The sequence below is a fragment of the Salvelinus namaycush genome, chromosome 2 (assembly GCF_016432855.1).
Source record: "Salvelinus namaycush isolate Seneca chromosome 2, SaNama_1.0, whole genome shotgun sequence".
In the NCBI taxonomy this organism is placed as follows: domain Eukaryota; kingdom Metazoa; phylum Chordata; class Actinopteri; order Salmoniformes; family Salmonidae; genus Salvelinus; species Salvelinus namaycush.
Window position 1 is genome coordinate 39,694,102 of NC_052308.1, and position 24,189 is coordinate 39,718,290.

Below are 24,189 nucleotides of genomic sequence, written 5' to 3' on the forward strand. Positions count from 1 at the left end.
TCTTTTGTATTGTCACATGCACAAGTACAGTGAAATGCCTTTCTTGCTAGCTCTGACCCCAACAATGCAGTAATCAATAACAATGTAATGCTAAACATAACAAGTTAGAACAAAAGCACACTTGATATATATATAAATAAGGTAAGTAAGCATACTATATACAAGGTCAATTACAGTACCATATTTAAAATGTGCAGGGATACTGGAATGATAGATTTGAGGGCCCATGCCAAACCTTTTCAACCTCCCGAGGAGTAAGAGGCACATTCGAGCCTTCTTCATGACTGTGTGTGTTTGCGTGTGGAACATTTTAAGTTCTTAGTGATTTGAACACAGAGGAACTTGTAGCTCTCGACCCGCTCCACTGCAGCCCTGTCGATGTGAATGGGGGCGTGCTTGATGATGGTGTTGGAGTCGTGCATAGCCACGCAGTTGTGGGTGAACACTAATCACACACCACTGTGGGGCCCCCGTGTTGAGGGTCAGTGTGGCGGAGGTGATGTTGCCTACCCTCACCACTTGTGGTCAGCCTGTCAGGAAGTCAAAGATCCAGTTGCAGAGGGCGGTGTTCCATCTCATGGTCCTAAGCTTGGGGACGAGCTTGGAGGGGACAATGGTGTTGAACACTGAGCTGTAGTCAATGAACAGCATTCTCACATAGGTATTCTCCTTATCTAGATGGGTGAGGGCAATGCGGAGTGCAATTGAGATTGTGTCTTCTGTGGATCTGTTCGGGTGGTATGCAAATTAGAGTGGATCTAGGTTGTCTGGGATGGTGGAGTTGATGTGGGCCATAACCAGCCTCTCTCAAGGCTGTAGTCATTGTGGCATGAAGCCTTAGAGTTTCTGGGAACAGGAATGATGGTGTTCATCTTAAAACATGTGGTGATTACAGACTGGGACAAGGAGAGCTTGAACATTACCATTAATATACTTGCCAGTTGTTCTGCGCCTGCTCTGAGAACACGCCTTGGAATACCATCGGGCCTTGCGGGTATTGACCTAAATAGTCTTTACCCACGTCGACCTCGGCGAGCGAGATCACCCAATCTTCTGGGGGGCGGTGGTGGCCCACACACCCGGCACGATGTTGTTCTTGTCAAAGTGTTCCTGAAATGCATCGAGTTCATCTGGTGGAGAAGCATCGTTGGGAAGATCACGGCTGGGTCTTCCTTTGTAATCCGTAATAGACTGTAGCCCCTGCCACACTTGGCAGCCGTCGGAGCCTGAGTAATATGATTCCACCTTATTCCTATATTGTCCTTTTGCTCGTTTCATGACTCTGTGGAGGTCATAGCGGGACTTCTTGTATTTGTTTCTGTCCTCAGTCATAGCATCAGGATTGTCTGCGATAGCCCTGTGTGCGGTAGCCCTGTCCTTTAGTTTAGCGCCAACCTCAGTGCTAATCCGGGGCTTTCGATTGGGGAAGCAGCGAACCTTAACTGTGGGGAAAACATCGCAGATGCATTTCCTAGGAAATGCTCCTAATGAAGCTGGTGACGGACGTGGTTAGCTCGTCGATGTTATCGGCGGAGTGCCGAAACATATTCCAATCAGCGCTAGTGAAGCAGTCCTGTAGCATCATCTCTGATTCTGGAGACCAATTCTCAATGGAGCGAGTCACGGGCCATTCCTGTTTGAGCTTCTGCTGGTAAAAAAGAAGCAGGAGTGCAAAGTCATGATCTGATTTGCCTGAATGGCAGACGAGGGAAGGCCTTTTATGCTTGTTTGTGGGTAGAATAAACAGTGGTTTAGGACTTTATCGCCCCTAGTGGTGAGGGAGATGTGTTGATGGAAGTTGGGCATCGCATGTCTTAATGACGCAGAATTAAAACCGCTAGCAACCAGAAAAGCAGCCTCTGGATATACTGTACGTTTTCCTCCTTGGTTATACTCTCATATAGTTTGTTAAGTGCCAGCTTGTTATGTATACAACCATCACAATAACAGCTGAAAACTCCCTCGGGAGGTGAAAGGGTGAGCATTTGACCATCAGGTATTCCAAGACGGGTGAGCAATGGGTCAACACTTCCACCACGCTCGAGTCAGCACACCAGTTGTTGTTGATGAAGAGGCCATGTTTCAGAAGAGCAGAGAATATAGCATTTTCAACAGTGCCGTTGGTAGCAAATCCACGAGGTCATCCATCTTATTATCATGTTTCTGAACGTAGGCCAATAGAATGGAGGGAAGAGGTGGCCGGTTCTCCCTTCGCCTTAATCTCGCCAGGCCCCCCCCTTGCCTTGCTTCTGTAATGTCAGCAATTCCTCTTGGGTAGCCTGAAAATTGGGTCGGAATTACAGTAAGAGCCCAGGGCAGATGAGTCTAAGTTGACGCCCGAATTGAGGTAAGGAACTGCCGAACTGATGTTCAAAACTGATGTCGGTTGTAAGAAATGATAGTTGATACATTTTGAGAATAAAAAATAAAAAAATAGCAAAGCTGGGTCAGAGTTTGCAAAACGGCGTCCATTCGGGACGGCGCCATTTTATATAGCTACATCTGTTAAGGTTGATGCCATTTTATATAGCTACATCTGTTAAGGTTGATGCCATTTTATATAGCTACATCTGTTAAGGTTGATGCCATTTTATATAGCTACATCTGTTAAGGTTGATGCCATTTTATATAGCTACATCTGTTAAGGTTGATGCCATTTTATATAGCTACATCTGTTAAGGTTGATGCCATTTTATATAGCTACATCTGTTAAGGTTGATGCCATTTTATATAGCTACATCTGTTAAGGTTGATGCCATTTTTATCGCTATGAAAGTATTTGATAATTGAGCATCAGGTTTGCTCTAAGTGCGCCCTTGACAGGAGTGTGTGTGTGTGTGTGTGTGTGTGTGTGTGTGTGCGTGTGTCAGTGGGTGAAGGAATGAAGCCTGGGGGGCTAAAGCAACTAAGCTAATGTAGCTAATAACATTTGAATGCTGATGGATGGCCATTGCTTTGCTCGGTTTGAGTGTGTGTGTGTTTGTGTGTCCACCTGCGTGTGCGTGCACGGTGTGTCTGTGTATATGTATAACATTAGTGTGTGATAGATAGCCATTGCCCTGCTAGCTTTTCAGACAGACAACAAATAGGCGCCATTAAGGACTGCAGTTAAAGGAACTCTTGAGGAAAGGGATTACATTTAATTGGCTGGGTTGGACCACTTGCCTTAGTACCTGTTATATGTGTTAAAGGATGTACTGTTTTTTATTTTCTGCGCAATGCAATCTGTCATCAACAGCAACCTTGGTTGTCTAGGGAATTGTTTGAGTGTCCTGTTGCATGTAGTCTGGCTGGTGCTTCACTAGGATATTGATGGTTGAGCTTAGCTTGTATTGAGTTGTTAAGCTAGGTATAGTGTGAAGACAAGCAGAGTACAATATAATGTAATATCTATAATATACAGTGGCAAGAACAAGTATGTGAACCCTTTGGAATTACCTGGATTTCTGAATAAATTTGTCATAAAATTTGATCTGATCTTCATCTAAGTCACAACAATAGATAAGCACAGTCTGCTTACACTAATAACACACAAACAATTATAAGCTTTCATGTCTTTATTGAACACACCTTGTAAACATTCACAGTGCAGGGTGGCAAAAGTTTGTGAACCCTTTGATTTAATGATTGGTTGACCCTCCTCTTTGCAGCAATAACCTCAACCAAACGTTTTCTGTAGCTGCGGATCAGACCTGTACAATGGTCAGGAGGAATTTTGGACCATTCCTCTTTACAAAACTGTTTCAGTTCAGCAATATTATTGGGATGTCTGGTGTGAACCGCTCTCTTGAGGTCATGCCACAGCATCTCAATCGGGTTGAGGTCAGGACTCTGACTGGTCCATTCCAGAAGGTGTATTTTCTTCTGTTGTTGCCATTCTGTTGTTGATTTACTTCTGTGTTTTGGGTCGTTGTTCTGTTACATCACCCAACTTCTGTTGAGCTTCGATTGGCGGACGGATAGCCTTATTCTCCTGCAAAATGTCTTGATAAACTTGGGAATTCATTTTTCCTTCAATGATAGCAAGCTGTCCAGGCCCTGAGGCAGCAAAGCAGTCCCAAACCATGATGCTCCCTCCACCATACTTTACAGTGAGGTTGAGGTTTTGCCGTTGGTGTGCTGTGCCTTTTTTTCTCCACACATAGTGTTGTGTGTTCCTTCAAAACAACACAATTTTAGTTTAATCTGTCCACAGATTATTTTGCCAGTAGCGCTGTGGAAAATCCAGGTGCTCTTTTGCGTGCAGCAATGTTTTTTTTGGACAACAGTGGCTTCTTCTGTGGTGTCCTCCCATGAACACCATTCTTGTTTAGTGTTTTACGAATCGTAGACTCGTCAACAGAGATGTTAGAATGTTCCAGAGATTTCTGTAAGTCTTTAGCTGACACTTCTTACCCTCATTGAGCATTCTGCGCTGTGCTCTTGCAGTCATCTTTGCAGGACGGCCACTCCTTGGGAGAGTAGCAACAGTGCTGAACTATCTCCATTTGTAGACAATTTGTCTTACCGTGGACTGATGAACATCATGGCTTTTAGAGATACTTTTGTAACCCCGTTCCAGCTTTATGCAAGTCAACAATTCTTAATATTAGATCTTCTGAGATCTCTTTTGTTCAAGGCATGGTTCACATCAGGCAATGCTTCTTGTGAATAGCAAACTCACATTTTGTGAGTGTTTTTTATAGGGCAGGGCAGCCCTAACCAACATCTCCAATCTCGTCTCATTGATTGGACTCCAGGGTAGCTGACTCCTGACTCCAATAAGCTTTAGGAGAAGTCATTAGCCTAGTGGTTCACATACTTTTTCCAACCTACACTGTGAAAGTTTAAATTATATATTCAATTATATAGACAAGAAAAATACAATAATTTGTGTGTTATTAGTTTAAGCACACTGTGTTTGTCTATTGTTGTGACTTAAACAAAGATCAGATAAAATATTATAACCAATTTATGCAGAAATCCAGGTAATTCCAAAGGGTTCACATACTTTTTCTTGCCACTGTAGGTTTGATCCGCAGCGGACACGGTGAGGTGTTAACCAGGTTCAACCTCATTGGAGGAAGCCCTATATCTAGTCTCACGCGACTGACGAGTGTAGCTGTACGTCTTGCGAAGGAAGTCTTGCCTCAACCAGATCCTATGAACTTGATCCAAACCATGAGGACACATTTGTTTGCGTCTGTGGCAAACAAACTTATTTTAATGACGTGCAATAGCTTATGTATAATTCACAAAGCCTTGTGTGTGTATTAATGCTCCAGACAGAGGACCATTCCTGAGCATTATCTACTGTCCCAGTAGATAATGTTCATGGCTGTCTGATGGCTGATTCATCCAATTATTCCTGGAAGAGAGGAGCAACAAGCAGGTTTCAAACTGCAACCAAAACACTCGCTTTTGCAACCCTTTGTCTTGGCAGTGCGACACCAAATTTTAATTGGTCGCAGGGTGCCAGTGAAAAAAATGTATTGATATATTCCCAAAATGTTTTGCATGTCAGCAATCAAGTTTTCCAGATATATAACTTAAAAAATACAGAAATACAGCTGGTATGATGGATTTAGCATTATATGATGCAAAACGCAGCATCATATGATGCAAAATGCATCATACTATTGTATTCCCATATTGTGAATGTTATATATCTCGAACGCTTGATTGCTGACATGCAAAACATTTGGGACTATATCAACAATGGACTAATGAAACAAATACCAAGATATCGTTTTTGGATGGATTTTTCCTTTAAGTGTTGAATGGTTAGACATGGCGCCGACAGAGATGGACGCCTCGCTTCAGGTCCTTCTGAAGCTATGCAGTAATTTGTTTTTTTCATGTATTATTTCTTACATTGTTAGCCCAGAAAATCTCAAATGTTATTACATACAGCCGGGAAGAACTATTGGATATAAAAGCGATGTCAACTTACCACCATTACGACCAGGAATACGTCTTTCCCTAAGCGAATCCTTTGTTCAGACCTCCACCCTGGACATGGGATCTTATCCCAGAGGCCGACCCAAAACAACGGGGTTGTCGCAGGAGAGGCAGACGGAGGGGCCTACTGGTCAGGCTTAGAAGGCGAGCACACCATCCACTGCTTCCGAGCATATTACTCGCCAATGTCCAATCTCTAGACCACAAGGTGGACGAAATTAGGGCACGAGTTGCCTTCCAGAGAGACATCAGAGATTGGAATATTCTCTGTTTCACGGAAACATGGCTCACACAGGATATGTTGTCAGAGTCGGTACAGTCACCCGGTATCTTCACGCATCACGCCGACAGAAACAAACATCTCTCTGGTAAGAAGAAGGGCGGGGGTGTATGCCTTATGATTAATGACTCATGGTGTAATCATAACAACAGACAGGAACTCCAGTCCTTTTGTTCACCTGACCTAGAATTCCTTACAATCAAATGCCGACCGCATTACCTACCAAGAGAATTGTCTTCGATTATAGTCACAGCCATGTAACCCCAACGTGAGTAAAACATTTAAACGTGTTAACCCTCGCAAGGCTGCAGGCCCAGATGGCATCCCTAGCCCGCATCCTCAGAACAAGCACAGACCAGCTGGCTGGTGTGTTTACGGACATAATCAATCGCTATCCCAGTCTGCTGTGTCTACATGCTTCAAGATGGCCACCATTCCTGTTCACCAAGAAAACTAAGGTAACTGAACTAAATTACTATCGCCCCGCAGCACTCACTTCTGTCATCATGAAGTGCTTTGAGAGACTAGTCAAGGATTATATCACATCCACCCTACCTGACACCCTAGACCCACTCCAATTTGCTTACCACCCCAATAGGTCCACAGACGACGCAATCGCCATCACACTGCACATTGCCCTATCCCATCTGGACAAGAGGAATACCTATGTAAGAATGCTGTTCACACCATAGTACCCTCCAAACTCGTCATTAAGCTCAAGACCCTAGGTCTCAACCTCGTCCTGTGCAACTGGGTCCTGGACTTTCTGACGGGGCGCCCCCAGGTGGTGAGGGTAGGAAACAACATCTCCACCATGCTGATCCTCAACACTGGGGCCCCACAAGGGTGCATTCTCAGCCCTCTCCTGTACTCCCTGTTCACCCATGACTGCGTGGCCATGCACGCCTCCAACTCAATCATCAAGTTTGCAGACGACACTAGAGTGGTAGGCTTGATTACCAACAACGACGAGACGGCCTACAGGGAGGAGGTGAGGACCCTCGGAGTGAGGTGTCAGGAAATTAACCTTTCACTCAACATCAACAAAACAAATGAGATGATCGTGGACTTCAGGAAACAGCAGAGGGAGCATCCCCCCATCCACATTGATAGGACAGTAGTGGAGAAGGTGGGAAGTTTTTAAGTTCCTCAGCGTACACATCACAGACAAACTGAAATTGTCCACTCATACAGACAGTGTGGTGAAGAAGGCGCAACAGCGTCTCTTCAACCTCAGGAGGCTGAAGAAATTCGGCTTGTCACCTACAACACTCACAAACTTTTACAGATGCACAATCAAGAGCATCCTGTCGGGCTGTATCACCGCCTGATACGTCAACTGCTTCGCCCACAACCGCAAGGCTCTCCAGAGGGTTGTGCGGTCTGCACAACGCATCACCGGGGACAAACTACCTGCCCTCCAGGACACCTACGTGCTGTAGGTGTCCTGGAGGGCAGGTAGTCACAGGAAGGCCAAAAAGATAATCAAGGAAAAACCACCCGAGCCACTGCCTGTTCACCCCGCTATCATCCAGAAGGCGAGGTCAGTACAGGTGCATCAAAGCTGGGACAGAGAGACTGAAAAACAGCTTCTATCTCAAGGCCAACAGACTGTTAAACAGCCATCACTAACATAGAGTGGCTGCTGCCAACATACAGACTCAAATCTCTGGCCACTTTAATACATTTAAAGGTATCAGTAGTCACTTTAATTAATGCCACTTTAATAATGTCTACATATCCAACATTACCCATATCATATACAGTTGAAGTCAGAAGTTTACATACACCTTAGCCAAATACATTTAAACTCAGTTTTTCACAATTGCTGACACTTAATCCCAGTAAAAATTCCCTGTTTTAGGTCAGTTAGGATCACCACTTTATTTTAAGAATGTGAAATGTCAGAATAATAGTAGAGAGAATGATTTATTTCAGCTTTTATTTCTTTCATCACAATCCCAGTGGGTCAGAAGTTTACATACACTCAATTAGTATTTGGTAGCATTGCCTTTAAATTGCCTTTAAATTGCATTGCCTTTAAATTGTGGAAGGCTAGCCAAACGTTCTGGCAGAGCTGGTGTAACTGAGTCAGGTTTGTAGGCCTCCTTGAATGCACACGCTTTTTCAGTTCTGCCCACACAATTTCTATAGGATTTAGGTCAGGGCTTTGTGATGGCCACTCCAATACCTTGACTTTGTTGTCCTTAAGCCATTTTTCCACAACTTTGTAAGTATGCTTGGGGTCATTGTCCATTTGGAAGACCCTTTTTTGACCAGCTTTAACTTCCTGACTGATGTCTTGAGATTTTGCTTCAATATATCCACATAATTTCCCTGCCTCATGATGCCATCTATTTTGTGAAGTGCACCAGTCCCTCCTGCAGCAAAGCACCCCCACAACATGATGCTGCCACCCCAGTGCTTCAAGGTTGGGATGGTGTTCTTTGGCTTGCAAGCCTCCCCCTTTTTCCTCCAAACATAACGATGGTCATTATGGCCAAACAGTTCTATTTTTGTTTCATCAGACCAGAGGACATTTCTCCAAAAAGTACAATCTTTGTCCCCATGTGCAGTTGCAAACCATAGTCTGGTTTTTTAATGGCGGTTTTGGAGCAGTGGCTTCTTCCTTGCTGAGCGGCCTTTCAGGTTATGTCGATTTAGGTTTTACTGTGGATATAGATAATTTTGTACCTGTTTCCTCCAGCATCTTCACAAGGTAATTTGCTGTTGTTCTTGGATTGATTTGCACTATTTGCACCAAAGTACGTTCATCTCTAGGAGACAGAACACATCTCCTTCCTGAGTGGTATGACAGCTGCATGGTCCCATGGTGTTTATAGTTGCGTACTATTGTTTGTACAGATGAACGTGGTACCTTCAGGCGTTTGGAAATTGCTCCCAAGGATGAACCAGACTTGTGGAGGTCAAAAAAAAAATTCTGAGGTCTTGGCTGATTTCTTTTGATTTTCCCATAATGTCAAGCAAAGAGGCACTGAGTTTGAAGGTAGGCCTTGAAATACACTAGCCTATCAGAAGCTTCTAAAGCCATGCCATAATTTTCTGGAATTTTCCATGCTGTTTAAAGGCACAGTCAACTTAGTGTATGTAAACTTCTGACCCACTGGAATTGTGATACAGTGAATTGTAAGTTAAATAATCTGTCTGTAAACAACAGTTGGAAAAAATTGTTTTTTTCATGCACAAGGTAGATGTCCTAACCGACTTGCCAAAACTATAGTTTGTGAACAAGAAATTTGTGGAGTGGTTAAAAAACGAGTTTAATGACTCCAACCTAAGTGTATGTAAACCTCCGACTTCAACTGTATACTGTATTCTATACCATCTACTGCATCTTGCCTATGCCGCACGGCCATCGCTCATCCATATATTTATATGTACATGCTCTTATTCATCCCTTTACATTTGTGTGTATAAGGTAGTCGTTGTGAATTTGTTAGATTACTTGTTAGATATTACTACGCTGTTGTAACTAGAAGCACAAGCATTTCGATACACTCGCAGTAACATCTGCTAACCATGTGTATGTGACCAATACAATTTGATTTGATTTGATTTTGGTATACCGAAACTTCGTTCCTTTTTCGATACTAGACCTTGAAAGAATGTGTCTCACGTCGTCTACTGATTGAGAGAGGATCAAGTCTGTCTATCAGCGCAGCCGATGTCCCTGTGTAGCGCGACCGCCTGCTCCTTGCCTGTGCCACTTACTCAGTGCCGACTTTAGCCTGTCCTGAGGAACCACTGCAATCATTGGAAGTATGGGCTGCATCATGTTAGCTCCCCACTCATGCTGCACAGAAGTTAATGCACTTGAACAATGCAACAAGGCATGTAGAAATGTTGCAACTTAATAACTGTTCATAAAACAATGTCCATTACAGGCTAGAACAATTTACAATTTAAGAAGAAACCGGTAGCTTCCAGCTTTGTAGGCTAACTTTCCTTGCTTACAGCTGAAGCTAACATCAATTCACTACCTTAGTATTTTGTTTGTGCAAACCATAAGGCTAAATACCATATGCTGATTTCAAAGCTGATTTTCACCAAAAAAACAAAACGTTATTCATTCTCTTCTGTCTCTCTCACTGTGTGTCTGTGAATGACGTCATTGGAGACAGAGCACACTTTTATAAAAGAAGAGATTGCTTCTCCTATGCAAATGTTATGGATCAGTACAATAAAATAAGTCTCAGATCGAAGGGAAACAGATTGTTTTTCATCGGTAGCCCCATGAAATCAGCCATAACTCAATGCATGCACACACTCCTATTGCATATACTGTACATTCACCTGTATTGTGAATAGGCGTAGGCTACATCTTGATTTACCCAGTTTATCAATAGAGATTTACGAATTCAAATAAATGATTACCGCTACGTAGGTAGATTGGTTAGGTCATTATAGGTGCGCACTGGCAAAAAATTGGTGCAACCAAATCATGTGCTGGTAACATCAACTGAAAAAGTTGGGAGCACCAGTGCCACAAGTTCATCTAGAACCCTGAACATTGCTCAGTGCCTACTCATATGATTAAAGACTCGAGAGAGAGCCTAGGGAGGGAGGGAGGGAGCAACAGACGAGTTGGGAGTCATGATACAAACAAACAGGGTGAGATCGGGACACGGCGGCCACAGCCGTTTGATGAGGGGGTATCTTTTATATTCAGTTTGAGTGAGGAGTTTGTTTGTTTTCAAAACTTTGGTTGAGTTTTGATTATATCTTGCCTAGAACTTTTTTAATGGTGCTGTTCTCTCCCAGCGTTGTGGTACACACACACACACACACACACACACACACACACACACACACACACACACACACACACACATAGGCCTACATGTTTTGCCTCAGAGACGACACATATGGGAGCTGTGATTAAAAGCATTAGAGCATGACCCACAGTTAGATCTTAGTGCATGAGAAGAGTATAATCCTACTGTGGATCCCTGCTCACCGTGCTACTGTAAGAACAGTAGGATACAGTACAACACTGGGATGGAAGATTATGTTACTGTAAGTGCAGTGGCATACAGCATTACAGTTTAAGGCTGGGATGTGTGATTTACAGTTGGTTTGTGTGAGAGAACGAATGACAGAGGGAAATGAGAAGAAATAGTCATTTTCAACAAATACTTCTATGACCATCAAAATCCCTACTCTTTATTTGCAAAACATCCTGCTGAAAGGAAATATGTTTTGTGATTTCTTCTGACATGCTAGAGTCACTCAAGAGACAGTTAAGACTCTGGCTGTATGTGCACCTCTAACGTTCTGTCTGCTCTCTCTCTCTCTCTCCCCTCTTTCTCTCCCCCTCCGCTCACAGATGCAGATATACCTGTACAACTCAGATGACTTTGACAGTCTCAGTGCGGCCATCAAGGAGAAGCGCATCATTGCTGCGATGGCTGTGTTTTTTGAGGTACTGTAATACTGGCTTTGGGCTGTGTTGTTGTTTGAAGAGTTCTCTTGGTCTCAGTTGTTCCCAAACACAATGAAACAGGCAGAGGCCAGGAATACAGTGCTTATTAGGAGATATGAACAACAGTACACTGATTGGAAAGCTGCTGGCTCTCTTGAGGCACATGATATCTTTATTATTTGTCGTCTCTTTCCTTCCAACTTCCCATATCCCTATTATACATAACGGTCTCTCTCGGTCTCTCTCTGTTTCTCTGTCTCTCTCTCTGTTTCTTTGTGTCTCTCTCACTCATTCGCACACACACATTGTCCGTCTCCTGAGAGCTGTGACTCTCTGTCAGTGCCACAGACAGGCAGGCAGTCCGACAAACAGACCGATGTCTCCAGGGAGACATTACGGTGAAAGACAAGCACAGACAGTGTCAGAGAGCAAGGGGTTCCTCTTCCGCTATCCCCTTAAACCACCACTTTGTTCTAACTTACCGTACCGCAGGCTTCCCTAAAGACTAGCACAGCCAGCCTCACACTCCAGGAATATTTCTGAAGGATAGTAAATGGCCTACAGTTGATTTTCAGTTGTAAACATCAAGGAATATTTCTCGTTCCCTAAAGGAAAAGTATCTTAGTACCTGGTTTGTTAAAAAAGAAACTATTGGGCAATTAGTGGTATTCTATACTGAACAAAGATATAACTGCAACATGCAACAATTTCAAAGATTTGACTGAGTTACAGTTCATATAAAAAAAATTTTGTCTGTTTAAATAAATGTATTAGTCCCTAATCTATGGCTTTCACATGACTGGGAATACAGATATGCATCTGTTGGCACGACAATGGCCCTCAGGATCTCGTCACGGTATCTGCATTCAAATTGCCATCGACACAATGCAATTGTGTTTGTTGTCCGTAGCTTATGCCTGTCCATACCATAACCCCACCACCACCATTGGGGACTCTGTTCACAACGTCAGCAAACCGCTCGCCCACCCAACGCCATATCAGAATTCATCCGTGAAGAGCACACTTCTCCAGTGTGCCAGTGTCCCTCAAAGGTGAGCAATTTGCCCACTGAAGTCGGTTATGACGCCGAACTGGAGTCAGGTCAAGACCCTGGTGAGGACGACGAGCAGACAGTTTGTACAGAAATTCTTCAGTTGTGCAAACCACAGTTTCATCAGCTGTCCGGGTGGCTGCTCTCAGATGATCCCGCAGGTGAAGAAGCCGGATGTGGAGGTCCTGGGCTGGCGTGGTTACACATGGTCTGCATGGTTACAAATTCTCTAAAACGATGTTGGAGAGGTGGCTTATGGTAGAGAAATTAACAGTCAATTCTCGGGCAACAGCTCTGGTGGACATTCCTGCACTCAGAATGCCAAAATTGCACACTCCCTCAACTTGAGACATCTGTGGCATTGTGTTATGTGACAAAACTGCACATTTTAGAATGGCCTTTTATTGTCCCTTGCACAAAGTGCACCTGTGTAATTATCATGCTGTGTAATCAACTTCTTGATATGCCACACATGTCAGGTAGATGGATTATCTTGGCAAAGGAGAAATGCTCACTAACAGGGATGAACATTTCTGGGATCTTTTATTTCAGCTCATGAAACATGGGACCAACAACATTTTATTTCCGCAATTAAATGAACCCTCAAATGATGACGCTTCAACCGAGCACCCTCAAGGAGGAGAGCTCCACTTTCTTTCCCTGTTTGTTTGCACGTGTGCGCTTAACCCAGCACCAACACTTCTGCTTATCACTCTCCAGCGTACACCCACGGTAATCACTGACTAGATCAAGGTTCACTCCGCTCTGTCTGTCAGATGTTCTATTTCCTGTTCTACTATGACGATGCGGTCTATTACTTAGGAAGCACTCTACTGAAGCACTCAGAGCGACACAGAGTGGCTAGGCCAGGGTCCTTTCTCTCTCAGATCAGAGAAGCAGGCAGGTTGAAATGGGGACACAGGTGTTCCTATGTAGGTCTGTGGATAGACAGTGATGGACCTTGGGTGTATGAAGACCTAAATGCTACCACTGTGTTTCTGACAGCCTATCGCTTACAGCAATTAGCATCAGCACGCGCACACATTTATCCTGCTGAATTGCATTTTACAGAGCAGGACACACACACACACACACACACCAGTTTACCATCTTTAATCGATGAGGAGGAGCTGCTTTTGGTTCCCTAAGGCTGTGTGAATGGTCGCTAAGGGGGTTCATATTATTTTCCACATTCAATGCTTAGCTACATTTACTCTCATTTACACTCAGATACTTTTGCTCTTATTGGACTGACCTGAGTTAGGGAGGAGTCCCAACACCGTTTTATCCCCCCCGCTAAGCGTAAATAGGACACTGGGAATATTGGTAATAAATTATGAGTACGCTGAACTGAGTGTGGGTACTGTAACTGCTGTTCTGGGCTGTCCTGTAAAAGAGCCTGTCTCTTGTTCGGTGTCGTCAGGTGGGGCGGCGAGTCAATCCAGCCGTAGAGCCCATCATCCAGGGACTGAAACGGGTCGTACACCACGGTGAGTAAACCCCTGGCACTCACACTACTACTGTCACACACACACACACTCACGTGCGCACGCACACACTCGATCTCGCTCTTGCTCTCAGCAGTTTGCTGCGTTCTCACTGTGATGTTGTTCGGCAGCCGTAGTTCTATAGCACTTCTCACTTAGCCTTTAAACTACAGAGCCTCAGTAGAGCACCAGGTTCTCAGTCGTCACACGGAAACATTGATATACAGACACACTAACGGATTGCTAGATGACCTAGGCGTCATCGCTTTCACCAAAGAGGGCTTTCAGTCACGTACAAGAGCATTGAATGAATGTCGACAGGAAACATACACAACTAAAAAAAGAGACAGAGAAATGATTTCCCAAGGACATAGTTGTTTGTGAGGTTAATGCGAAGTGATTGCTTCAGACCTCACACGTCTCCCAGACTTAGACATTCCGTGCCTCTCGTCTGGTCATCCATCAGTTTGTTCAGGCTTTTGAAGATACTTAACCTTGGTGTTAATTTTTATTCCCAAATTAGTATGACCACAAGCTCTGAGCCCGGTCTTGCATCAAGACGAAGGCAGCACAGTGAGCTACCACCGCTCCCTGCTTCTCTGTGTAGCGCCGCAAAGAAGAGACGGAACAGTTAATTGCATCTAAGCCTCAATTAGTCAACGCTCCATCGCTTGCTCACATACACACACACAGACAGAGAGAACTTTCACAGCGGAAACATCAGATGCACGCTTGCTTGCACCATTAATCTTTAATGCTAGGGGGAGACAGATGTGCCTAGCTGCAGTGCGTGTTGTATGAAATCAGAGTTGGTGTGAGCTGCGAGCGGAGTGTGGTTGGAAACTGGTGTCTCTACAAACATGCGTTATGTCGTGTCTCTACCTGTCCATTTAAATGTGCTTTAGCATGTGTCCATAATACTTTGGTCCATCTACACACACACACACACACACACACACACACACACACACACACACACACACACACACACACACACACACACACACACACACAGCTCTATTGAGCCATGCAGCTGTGTGTGTGTGTGTGTGTGCGCCCGCACGCTTTGTGTGTACCAACACATACGGCTGGTTTAACAATGTGTTACTGACGTGGTTCTCTTTATGTGGGTCAACTCAGAGACGGAGAGAAGACGTGTTAATGGAGGAACGGAATAAACTGAGAGCATATAGGCGTAAAATGCAGACCTCTTTACTCATGCTGATTAATCTCACACAACTGTATCCTTCGTGCTTTTCTGGGTCTCTCTCCCATTCATTACACTGACTCCCTATACTGGATGATCTGCCATGGCTGGAACAGGGCAAAAATGGGGCTAGCATGCAGGCGGTATCGCTTGATTTAGATGTCTGAAGTGGTTACTCTGTGAGGTAGGCCAGTCAAGTCACTACACATGGTCTCCCGAACACAGATCAAGCCTACTCCTAGGATTTAAAAGCATGCTCCGTAGAGAATCTCCAATTAAAGTGTTTTTAGATCAGGAATAGGCCTCCGGTAAACCGCCCTCGGTGTTGAGCATTCAGACTTGTGTTGAATCTAGAGGCCCTCCTTGTTGGAGGAAGGGCTGGGTCCGGTCAGCCTGGGTTGTGGTGTTGTTTTGATGGTCAAAGGGAGGCTCCTGGCCCTCTAGCTGGGTAATTAGGGTTGCATCCCAAATGGCACGCTATTCACTACGTAGTGCACTACTTTTGACCACAGCCCTATTGACCACGGCCCATAGGGCTCTGGTCAAAGGTAGTGCAATACATAGGTGATAGGGTGCCATTTGGGATGCACATTTAATGTCTTCTCTTCTAGCGGGGTGGCGGTGGCAGGGTTTCCGCTAGCTTGTTAGCCTCAGCCATCCATCCATCAGCAGGTCTGAGGCAGCGCCATGATACAGCTGTGCTGTCTGTGGGCAGGCGGGTAGTAGAGATGCGGTGAATACTGAAGCAGCTCACGATGTCGGGAACGGAAAGGTGCTTCCGTTCAGATAAGTATTTTGTACAGTCACGTCCACTTTCCGTCCCATGTCCCACCCACGCTCCATAGTTCACAGTGAGGCGCCCTCCTCATCCTTCGATAGAAACCTACATGACAGTTAGAAGGTTCTTCCACGTACCAGATGACATGGTTTATATCTCAACCCCAAGTGTAGTGTCCTGTTGCCACTCCAGATTGTCTGCAGGCCCCACTTTACTACCCCAGAATTTCTCCAGCGCCCACTTTACTACCCCAGATTGTCTCCAGTTCCCACTTTACTACCCCAGATTGTCTCCAGTTCCCACTTTACTACCCCAGAATTTCTCCAGCGCCCACTTTACTACCCCAGATTGTCTCCAGTTCCCACTTTACTACCCCAGATTGTCTCCAGTTCCCACTTTACTACCCCAGATTGTCTCTACCTCCCACTTGACTACCCCAGATTGTCTCTACCTCCCACTTGACTACTCCAGAATTTCTCCAGCGCCCACTTTACTACCCCAGATTGTCTCTAGCTCCCACTTGACTACCCCGATTGTCTCAAGCGCCCACTTTACTACCCCGGATTGTCTTCAGCCTCCACTTGACTACCCAGGATTGTCGTCAGCCTCCACTTGACTACCCCGGATTGTCTCCAGCTCCCACGTTACTACCACAGATTGTCTTCAGCCTCCACTTTACTACCCCAGATTGTCATCAACCTCCACTTTACTACCCCAGATTGTCATCAACCTCCACTTTACTACCCTAGAATGTCTTCAGCCTCCACTTTACTATGCCAGATTGTCTCCAGATCCTAGCTACCTTACTACCCCTACATCAAATGTGTCAAACAAGCCAATTCAATCTGGCACAAATAGTTTTTCCCCAGAAAAAACCCCATCTCAGTCGACATTTAAATGTGACCCACCACCTTAATTCGGACTTATGTAGGAACATTTTTAATTTAAATTTGTATTTTTTTACATTGGATAAAAGTAGAGACTCAGAGCTAGAAAATTGTATACCATATACTGCAGTTGAGGAATAATGGAACATAATTCTGCTTTGAAAGTTGATAAACTTGTAACCTCACTTTTGAGAAAATGGCTGTTGAATGTTTTGGTACGCTTACTGGAGAGCTCTTCTTTGTCTACACCCATTCAGCATCGTTCACACCCTCTTAAGCCTTAGCCCCACCCATCTCTAATGATTCACATGTGAGGCCATGTGCTAAACAGAGTGAGCTAAACAATGAACCATAATGCCAACCCACACTACTAGCAATACAAACCGTGCATGAATCTGCAGGTAGCTCAAGCTAACCAACTAGGTTCAGTTTGCTATTTAGCTAACATTAGGCTATAACTAGCAATGCAAATAGCTTTCTGAGATACTAATAAAATTACTACACAGATCATACACGTAACGTTAGCTAGCGAGACAGCCAGCTAACATTAGCTAGCTAGCTAACAGTACGTTTTAACTTGCAATGAAAATGACTTTCTGACAAAATTACAAAGGAATAATATCTGAAAATGTATCTAGACTCTTACCAGTATACATAGATGAACGCTTCTCCCTCTCTGTCATGGATACCATGGTTGCCCTTAGTTTGAAGATGTAATCCGTAGACAGATGTTTTATACAACAGCCTTCTGTGTTCTCTTTTCGACTCCCTCCTCATTTGCAATCATACTCTGCTTCCACTGGGCCTTCCACTGATTTCAAAACTTGATCAACTTCTTCCGTGACAACAACACTGTTGATAGTCATTTATTCCCCGTAACTGTCATCAGAAGACTCTACATTGTCTTGTTCAATGAAAATGTTTTTACCTAAATGAGGGATTTCTTAATCTTCTGAGTCAGAGAGAGTCAGCACGGCAAGATCGTCCTCCAGAAAGTAGTCCATCACACATTTTTCCGTCTGATCTTTGTCGATAGTTGCTGTTCAATTCAGGGCAGCAATGTTGAGAGCAGTAGCAACACTTTTGCAGTTCAGTTCTCTATGATATATTTCAAAAAAGCCTTGGTAGGAAGAATTATCCACACATACTGAGCAGCTCATGTTATAGACAGAAGCCTGCTACATGGCAGACCAATCCGACCTCATCTCTCGGCATGTCCAGCCCAACTATTATATCAGCCAATCATGGCTAGCGGGAAGGTTCTTGGCTTTTTCCATGGCACAACCAACTAGTCTAACAATTGTATTTGTATTTACAGATGGCATACACCTTTTTATGTTCCAGAATTTTTTTTTGCCAAATAACTCATTTTGGTCAACAACAAAAAAAGTTTTACTGTCAAATGTCTTACCTGTGAAGTAGTGATGTGCGAAATACACCTAGCTGTGTAGAATTGATAATGGACCTACTACAATTATAGTCTCTTCACTCTACCCAGCTTGCTAACAGTCATTAAAAAAAACTAGACAGTCAGGGAACCATGAAAATTCCAAAAGCGATGGATGGATAACTATTTTTTTATATATATTTTTTTACACATTTTGACCTCCGGACCTTGGTGAAGACTGAATGTGTTATTTCATAGTTTTGATGTCTTCACTATTATTCTACAATGTAGAAAATAATAAAAATACAGGAAACCCTTGAATAAGTAGATGTGTCCAAACTTTTGACTGGTACTGTATGTCAGTTGTTAATAAACACAGAACTTTCTACCTCGTTTAAAATGAAATACTAGACATGTGAGGTAAATAAATCCACTATATTCTAAACATGTGGTGATTGAAGAAGGCGTAAAGATACAATATAATGTATGCATTTTCTATTTAATTATGTGGGGATAATTATGCCTGCACTTTGTTTACATTGTGTGGGTCGCTCAGTGTGTACTGTGTGTGGGCTGTGGGTATGGCTGTGTTTGAATGTGTTTCTCTGTGTTGATGTGTGAGTTCCTGTGTCCTCTCTCCCCTCAAGAGTAGGATGCAGTGTTAGTGTGTGTTTCTCTGTGTTAATATGTGTTTATGTGTTCTCTCTCCACCCTCCAGAGAAGGAGACATTCCTGAGTTCATTCGTCCTGAGGGATCTGCTACCATCATCGTTGGGGAGTTACTACCGATACACAGGCTCTCTCACCATCCCGCCCTGCAGCAAGGTGGTCGAGTGGATCATCTTATCCAGACCCCTTTTCCTCTCCCACTCACAGGTCAGTTACACATGCACAGACACATACACACTATCATCCCACTGTTTCTATATACCCACCTACTCCTCCCCTATTCCCCTACTCCCCTCCTTCTCTCCTCCTCCTTCTCTCCTTCCTCCTCCTTCTCTGTGTATCAAACATTATAGTCCAGGTAGCAGGTAATGGACTCTAACAGATATTTATGTAACTTTCAAAATTCTTTGTCAGTTTACAATTGTACAATTTATGCTCCCCACGTATAAAAACTGCTGGAAAGCCCCGAATGCAATATTGTCATTTTTATGACTCACACGGTGGAGGGACACATTGCCTGTAGCCTACTGTACATGGTGGATGAACATATTGCCTGTAGTCTACTGTACATGGTGGATGAACATATTGCCTGTAGCCTACTGTACATGGTGGAGGAACATATTGCCTGTAGCCTACTGTACATGGTGGATGAACATATTGCCTGTAGCCTACTGTACATGGTGGAGGAACATATTGCCTGTAGCCTACTGTACATGGTGGAGGAACATATTGCCTGTAGCCTACTGTACAATGTGGAGGAACATATTGCCAACATACAGTTGTGGCCAAAAGTTTTGAGAATGACACAAATATAAATTTTCGGCCTCCCGGGTGGCGCAGTGGTCTAGGGCACTGCATCACAGCGCTAGCTGCGCCTCCAGAGACTCCGCGACCGGGAGGTCCGTGGGGCGACGCACAATTGGCCTAGCGTCGTCCGGGTTAGGGAGGGTTTGGCCGGTAGGGATATCCTTGTCTCATCGCGCACCAGTGACTCCTGTGGCGGGCCGGGCGCAGTGCGCGCTAACCAAGGGAGCCAGGTGCACGGTGTTTCCTCCGACACATTGGTGCGGCTGGCTTCCGGGTTGGAGGCGTGCTGTGTTAAGAAGCAGCTTGGTTGGGTTGTGTTTCGGAGGATGCATGGCTTTCGACCTTCGTCTCTCCCGAGCCCGTACGGGAGTTGTAGCGATGAGACAAGATAGTAATTACTAGCAATTTGATACCACGAACATTGGGGAGAAAATGGGGTAAAATAAAAAAAATAAAAAAATATCTGCTGCCTCAGTTTGTATGATGGCAATTTGCATATACTCCAGAAAGTTATGAAGAGTGATCAGATGAATTGCAATTATTTGCAAAGTCCCTCTTTGCCATGCAAATTAACTGAATCACAAAAAAAAACATTTCCACTGCATTTCAGCCCTGCCACAAAAGGACCAGCTGACATCATGTCAGCGATTCTCTCGTTAACACAGGTGTGAGTGTTGACGAGGACAAGGCTGGAGATCACTCTGTCATGCTGATTGAGTTTGAATAACAGACTGGAAGCTTCAAAAGGAGGGTGGTGCTTGGAATCATTGTTCTTCCTCTGTCAATCATGGTTACCTGCAAGAAAACATGTGCCGTCATCATTGCTTTGCACAAAAAGGGCTTCACAGGCAAGGATATTGCTGCCAGTAAGATTGCACCTAAATTAACCATTTATCGGCTCATCATGAACTTCAAGGAGAGCGGTTCAATTGTTGTGAAGAAGGCTTCAGGGCGCCCACGAAAGTCCAGCAAGCGCCAGGACCGTCTCCTAAAGTTGATTCAGCTGCGGGATCAGGGCACCACCAGTACAGAGCTTGCTCGAGAATGGCAGCAGGCAGGTGTGAGTGCATCTGCACGCACAGTGAGGCGAAGACTTTTGGGGGACAAACTGATATTCAGGGACAGACTGATATTCCGTGAAAAGTACAGGGATTGGACTGCTGAGGACTGAGGTAAAGTCATTTTCTCTGATGAATCCCCTTTCCGATTGTTTGGGGCATCCGGGAAAAAGCTTGTCCGGAGAAGACAAGGTGAGCGCTACCATCACTCCTGTGTCATGCCAACAGTAAAGCATCCTGAGACCATTCATGTGTGGGTTTGCTTCTCAGCCAAGGGAGTGGGCTCACTCACAATTTTGCCTAAGAACACAGCCATGAAACTCCCCAGACCTTAATCCTATTGAGAACTTGTGGTCAATCCTCAAGAGGCGGGTGGACAAACAAAACCCCACAAGTTCTGACAACTCCAAGCATTGATTATGCAAGAATGAGCTGCCATCAGTCAGGATGTGGCCCAGAAGTTAATTGACAGCATGCCAGGGCGGATTGCAGAGGTCTTGGTAAAAGAAGGGTCAACACTGCAAATATTGACTCTTTGCATCAACTTCATGTAATTGTCAATAAAAACCTTTGACACTTATGACATGCCTGTAATTATACTACAGTATTCCATAGTAACATCTGACAAAAATATCTAAAGACACTGTCTAAAGACACTATAGCAAGCTAACGTTAGCAGCTGCCTCTTCAACAAGAAGCAACTGTGACAACATTGATTTTAAGATTAAAAAAATATATATATACCTCCATTGAGCAAAATCCACAATCCACCCCTCCAAAGAAAGCATGGCTCTTGAGTTTCCCTGAAATGCCACCACATCCATGATCGGATCTACGACCGAAGCGTTGCGTTTCAGTTTAGTCCGCATAGAAAACTCCACCGGAACTTGGCCCATTTACCACAAAGTACAGCCCCCACAAACACCTTGAAAACCTACTCTATACAGTAACCTCCGTCGCAGCCAAAACTACTCTTTCCCATAGTACAAGCCTATCTATAGCAGGGTATCCCAAACTCTGTCCTCGGGCCCCCTCTGGGTGCACGTTTAGTTTCTTGCCCTAAACAGCTGATTCAAATCATCTAATCTTGACGATGGGTTGGTTATTTGAATCAGCTGTGTAGTGCTAGGGCAAGAACCAAAACGTGCACCCAGGGTGGTGCAGGCTTTTCAATTCCCTCTGACACCAGGTTGACTATTACGCACCAAACCAGGGCTGTTTAATGTCTTTGTACCTTATGTCCAACACTTGGATATACACACATCTATTGACATATCCACATATTATTTCCTCGAGTGTACAGTACATATTTGAAGAGCTCCGGACGAGATATGTCCATAAACTTGCAGCAGAGGACACATCCTTTGTTCTGTATTGGTTAGCGGGATGGAACGTATTGACTGTGTTCTGCAATGTTTTATGGCGTTCACAGATGGTCTCTTATGAATCTGTAATTCATTTCTCCGTGCGTCCATGATTCCAGCCGATCTTAATGTGTAGTCATTTCAGCGCTCTGTAGGAAATCAGTCAAAGCCATCCATGTCAGCAGATTGGCCCCATTGAAATGTTACACACTCCTCGGGCCAGTTGAGCGGAACAGCAGCCCATTCATGTCCTTTCCTTCAGGGACACCCCTTCCACCCAACACACACGCAAACGCACATAAACACACACACGCGCAACCACCCCTGCTCATGCCTTACTGAAGACCATCTCTCTCTCTCTCTCTCTCGCTCCCTCTCTCTCTGTGTTTAGCTGGAGGCGTTCTACTCCATCTTCACCACGGAGCAGCAGGACCATGTGAAGTCGGTAGAATACCTGAGAAACAACTACAGACCCCTCCAGGACCTGGATAACCGGGAGGTGTTGAAGTCTGCTGTTAAAGATGCCTGGCAGAGGGACCTGACCGACAACCTGGGACTGGGTACAGATGGCACCACAGACGCATCCAGAGGTACCACACTACACAGTCTCTTCTAGTCAGTCAGTCAGTCAGTCAGTCAGTCAGAGACGCCTGATTGACAGCCTGGGGTCAGACCCCCACAGCACCACAGACGCATCCAGAGGGACCACTACACCTGATCTGACCTTATGCTGACTCTCACTCTGTCACTCAGTCCCTGTCATTTTTCCATACCATGTATTAACTCATACTCACTCACTCACTCATACAGACTTTCAGTTATGTATTGCCTTTCTCTCTCTTTGGATAAAATAATTTTTTCTTGCTTTATTTTCCATCACAAACATTGTTAGTTGAGGCTCCGCTAAAACCGCTCGAGTCCATCCATCCAGAAAGGCTCCTGCCTCTTTAAACGTGGCCTCTCTCTTTGTTTTGAGTGTGGCTAGTAGAGAGAATTGATCAGGTGCGCTTGTGATGAAGTGGGAGCTAGCGCTGTAATGGGCTGCAGCAGTATTCATCATTAATATGCACACTAAAAATAAAGCCACACAAATTAAGTTGTGAAATTGCTTTTGTGGCAATTATGTCAGTTGAGGGGATGGGTGGAACAATTCCTGGACCAACAAACGTCTCTCTCTCTCTCTCTCTCTCTCTCTCTCTCTCTCTCTCTCTCTCTCTCTCTCTCTCTCTCTCTCTCTCTCTCTCTATATTATTAATGTATCTCTCATTTCTCTCTCCTCCCTCCCACTTTCCCACATTTCTATATTGTTCTCTCTCCCTTCTCTTCCTCTCATCTTTCTATCGCCATTTCCTCCTCCATTTGTCCCATTTTCTCTCTCCTCGCTCTCATACGACGACTCTGAACACAGGGTTTAGTATGAGGGAGCCGCTCTCCTCTGTGTTTTACTCCTCTCCTCCTCCTTTCTTCCTCTCTCCTCTCCTCTGCTCTGAATGTGGAGAGGTGTGTGTCTGCGCCCTCTTTTCTGGCTTGCGGATGATACGGTGAATGATGATTATGGTGGTTGATGAGGGTCATAATGCCCTCAACTGGTGAATGTCATGTGTAGTGTCGAGCTCTCGAAGCAGTAACAGAGAACTTCCATTAGGCATCAGTCACAGTGTGTTTCTCAACCTAACCATCTCTTTTTCATCCTCCCCACCTCTACTCGCTATGCCTTCTCCTTTTCCTTCTCTTTCCCTGCATGCCTCTCTTTCTCTCTCTCTCTCTCTCTCTCTCTCTCTCTCTCTCCCCCCTCACACCCCATCTCCATTTCATATTTTATACATCATAT

The 24,189-nt window shown here is 44.5% G+C and overlaps 1 protein-coding gene across 1 annotated transcript in view; it reads left to right on the forward strand.

The window, feature by feature from the left end:
* The window catches only part of LOC120021657 (receptor-type tyrosine-protein phosphatase gamma-like), a 276,262-nt gene that overhangs the window by 213,508 nt on the left and 38,565 nt on the right, over positions 1 to 24,189 (forward strand). Inside the window, exons 5-8 of the mRNA XM_038965478.1 lie at positions 11,568 to 11,663; positions 14,138 to 14,204; positions 19,179 to 19,336; positions 22,750 to 22,948. Coding sequence (XP_038821406.1) covers positions 11,568 to 11,663; positions 14,138 to 14,204; positions 19,179 to 19,336; positions 22,750 to 22,948 — 520 coding nt within the window. The remainder of the gene's footprint in view (positions 1 to 11,567; positions 11,664 to 14,137; positions 14,205 to 19,178; positions 19,337 to 22,749; positions 22,949 to 24,189) is intronic.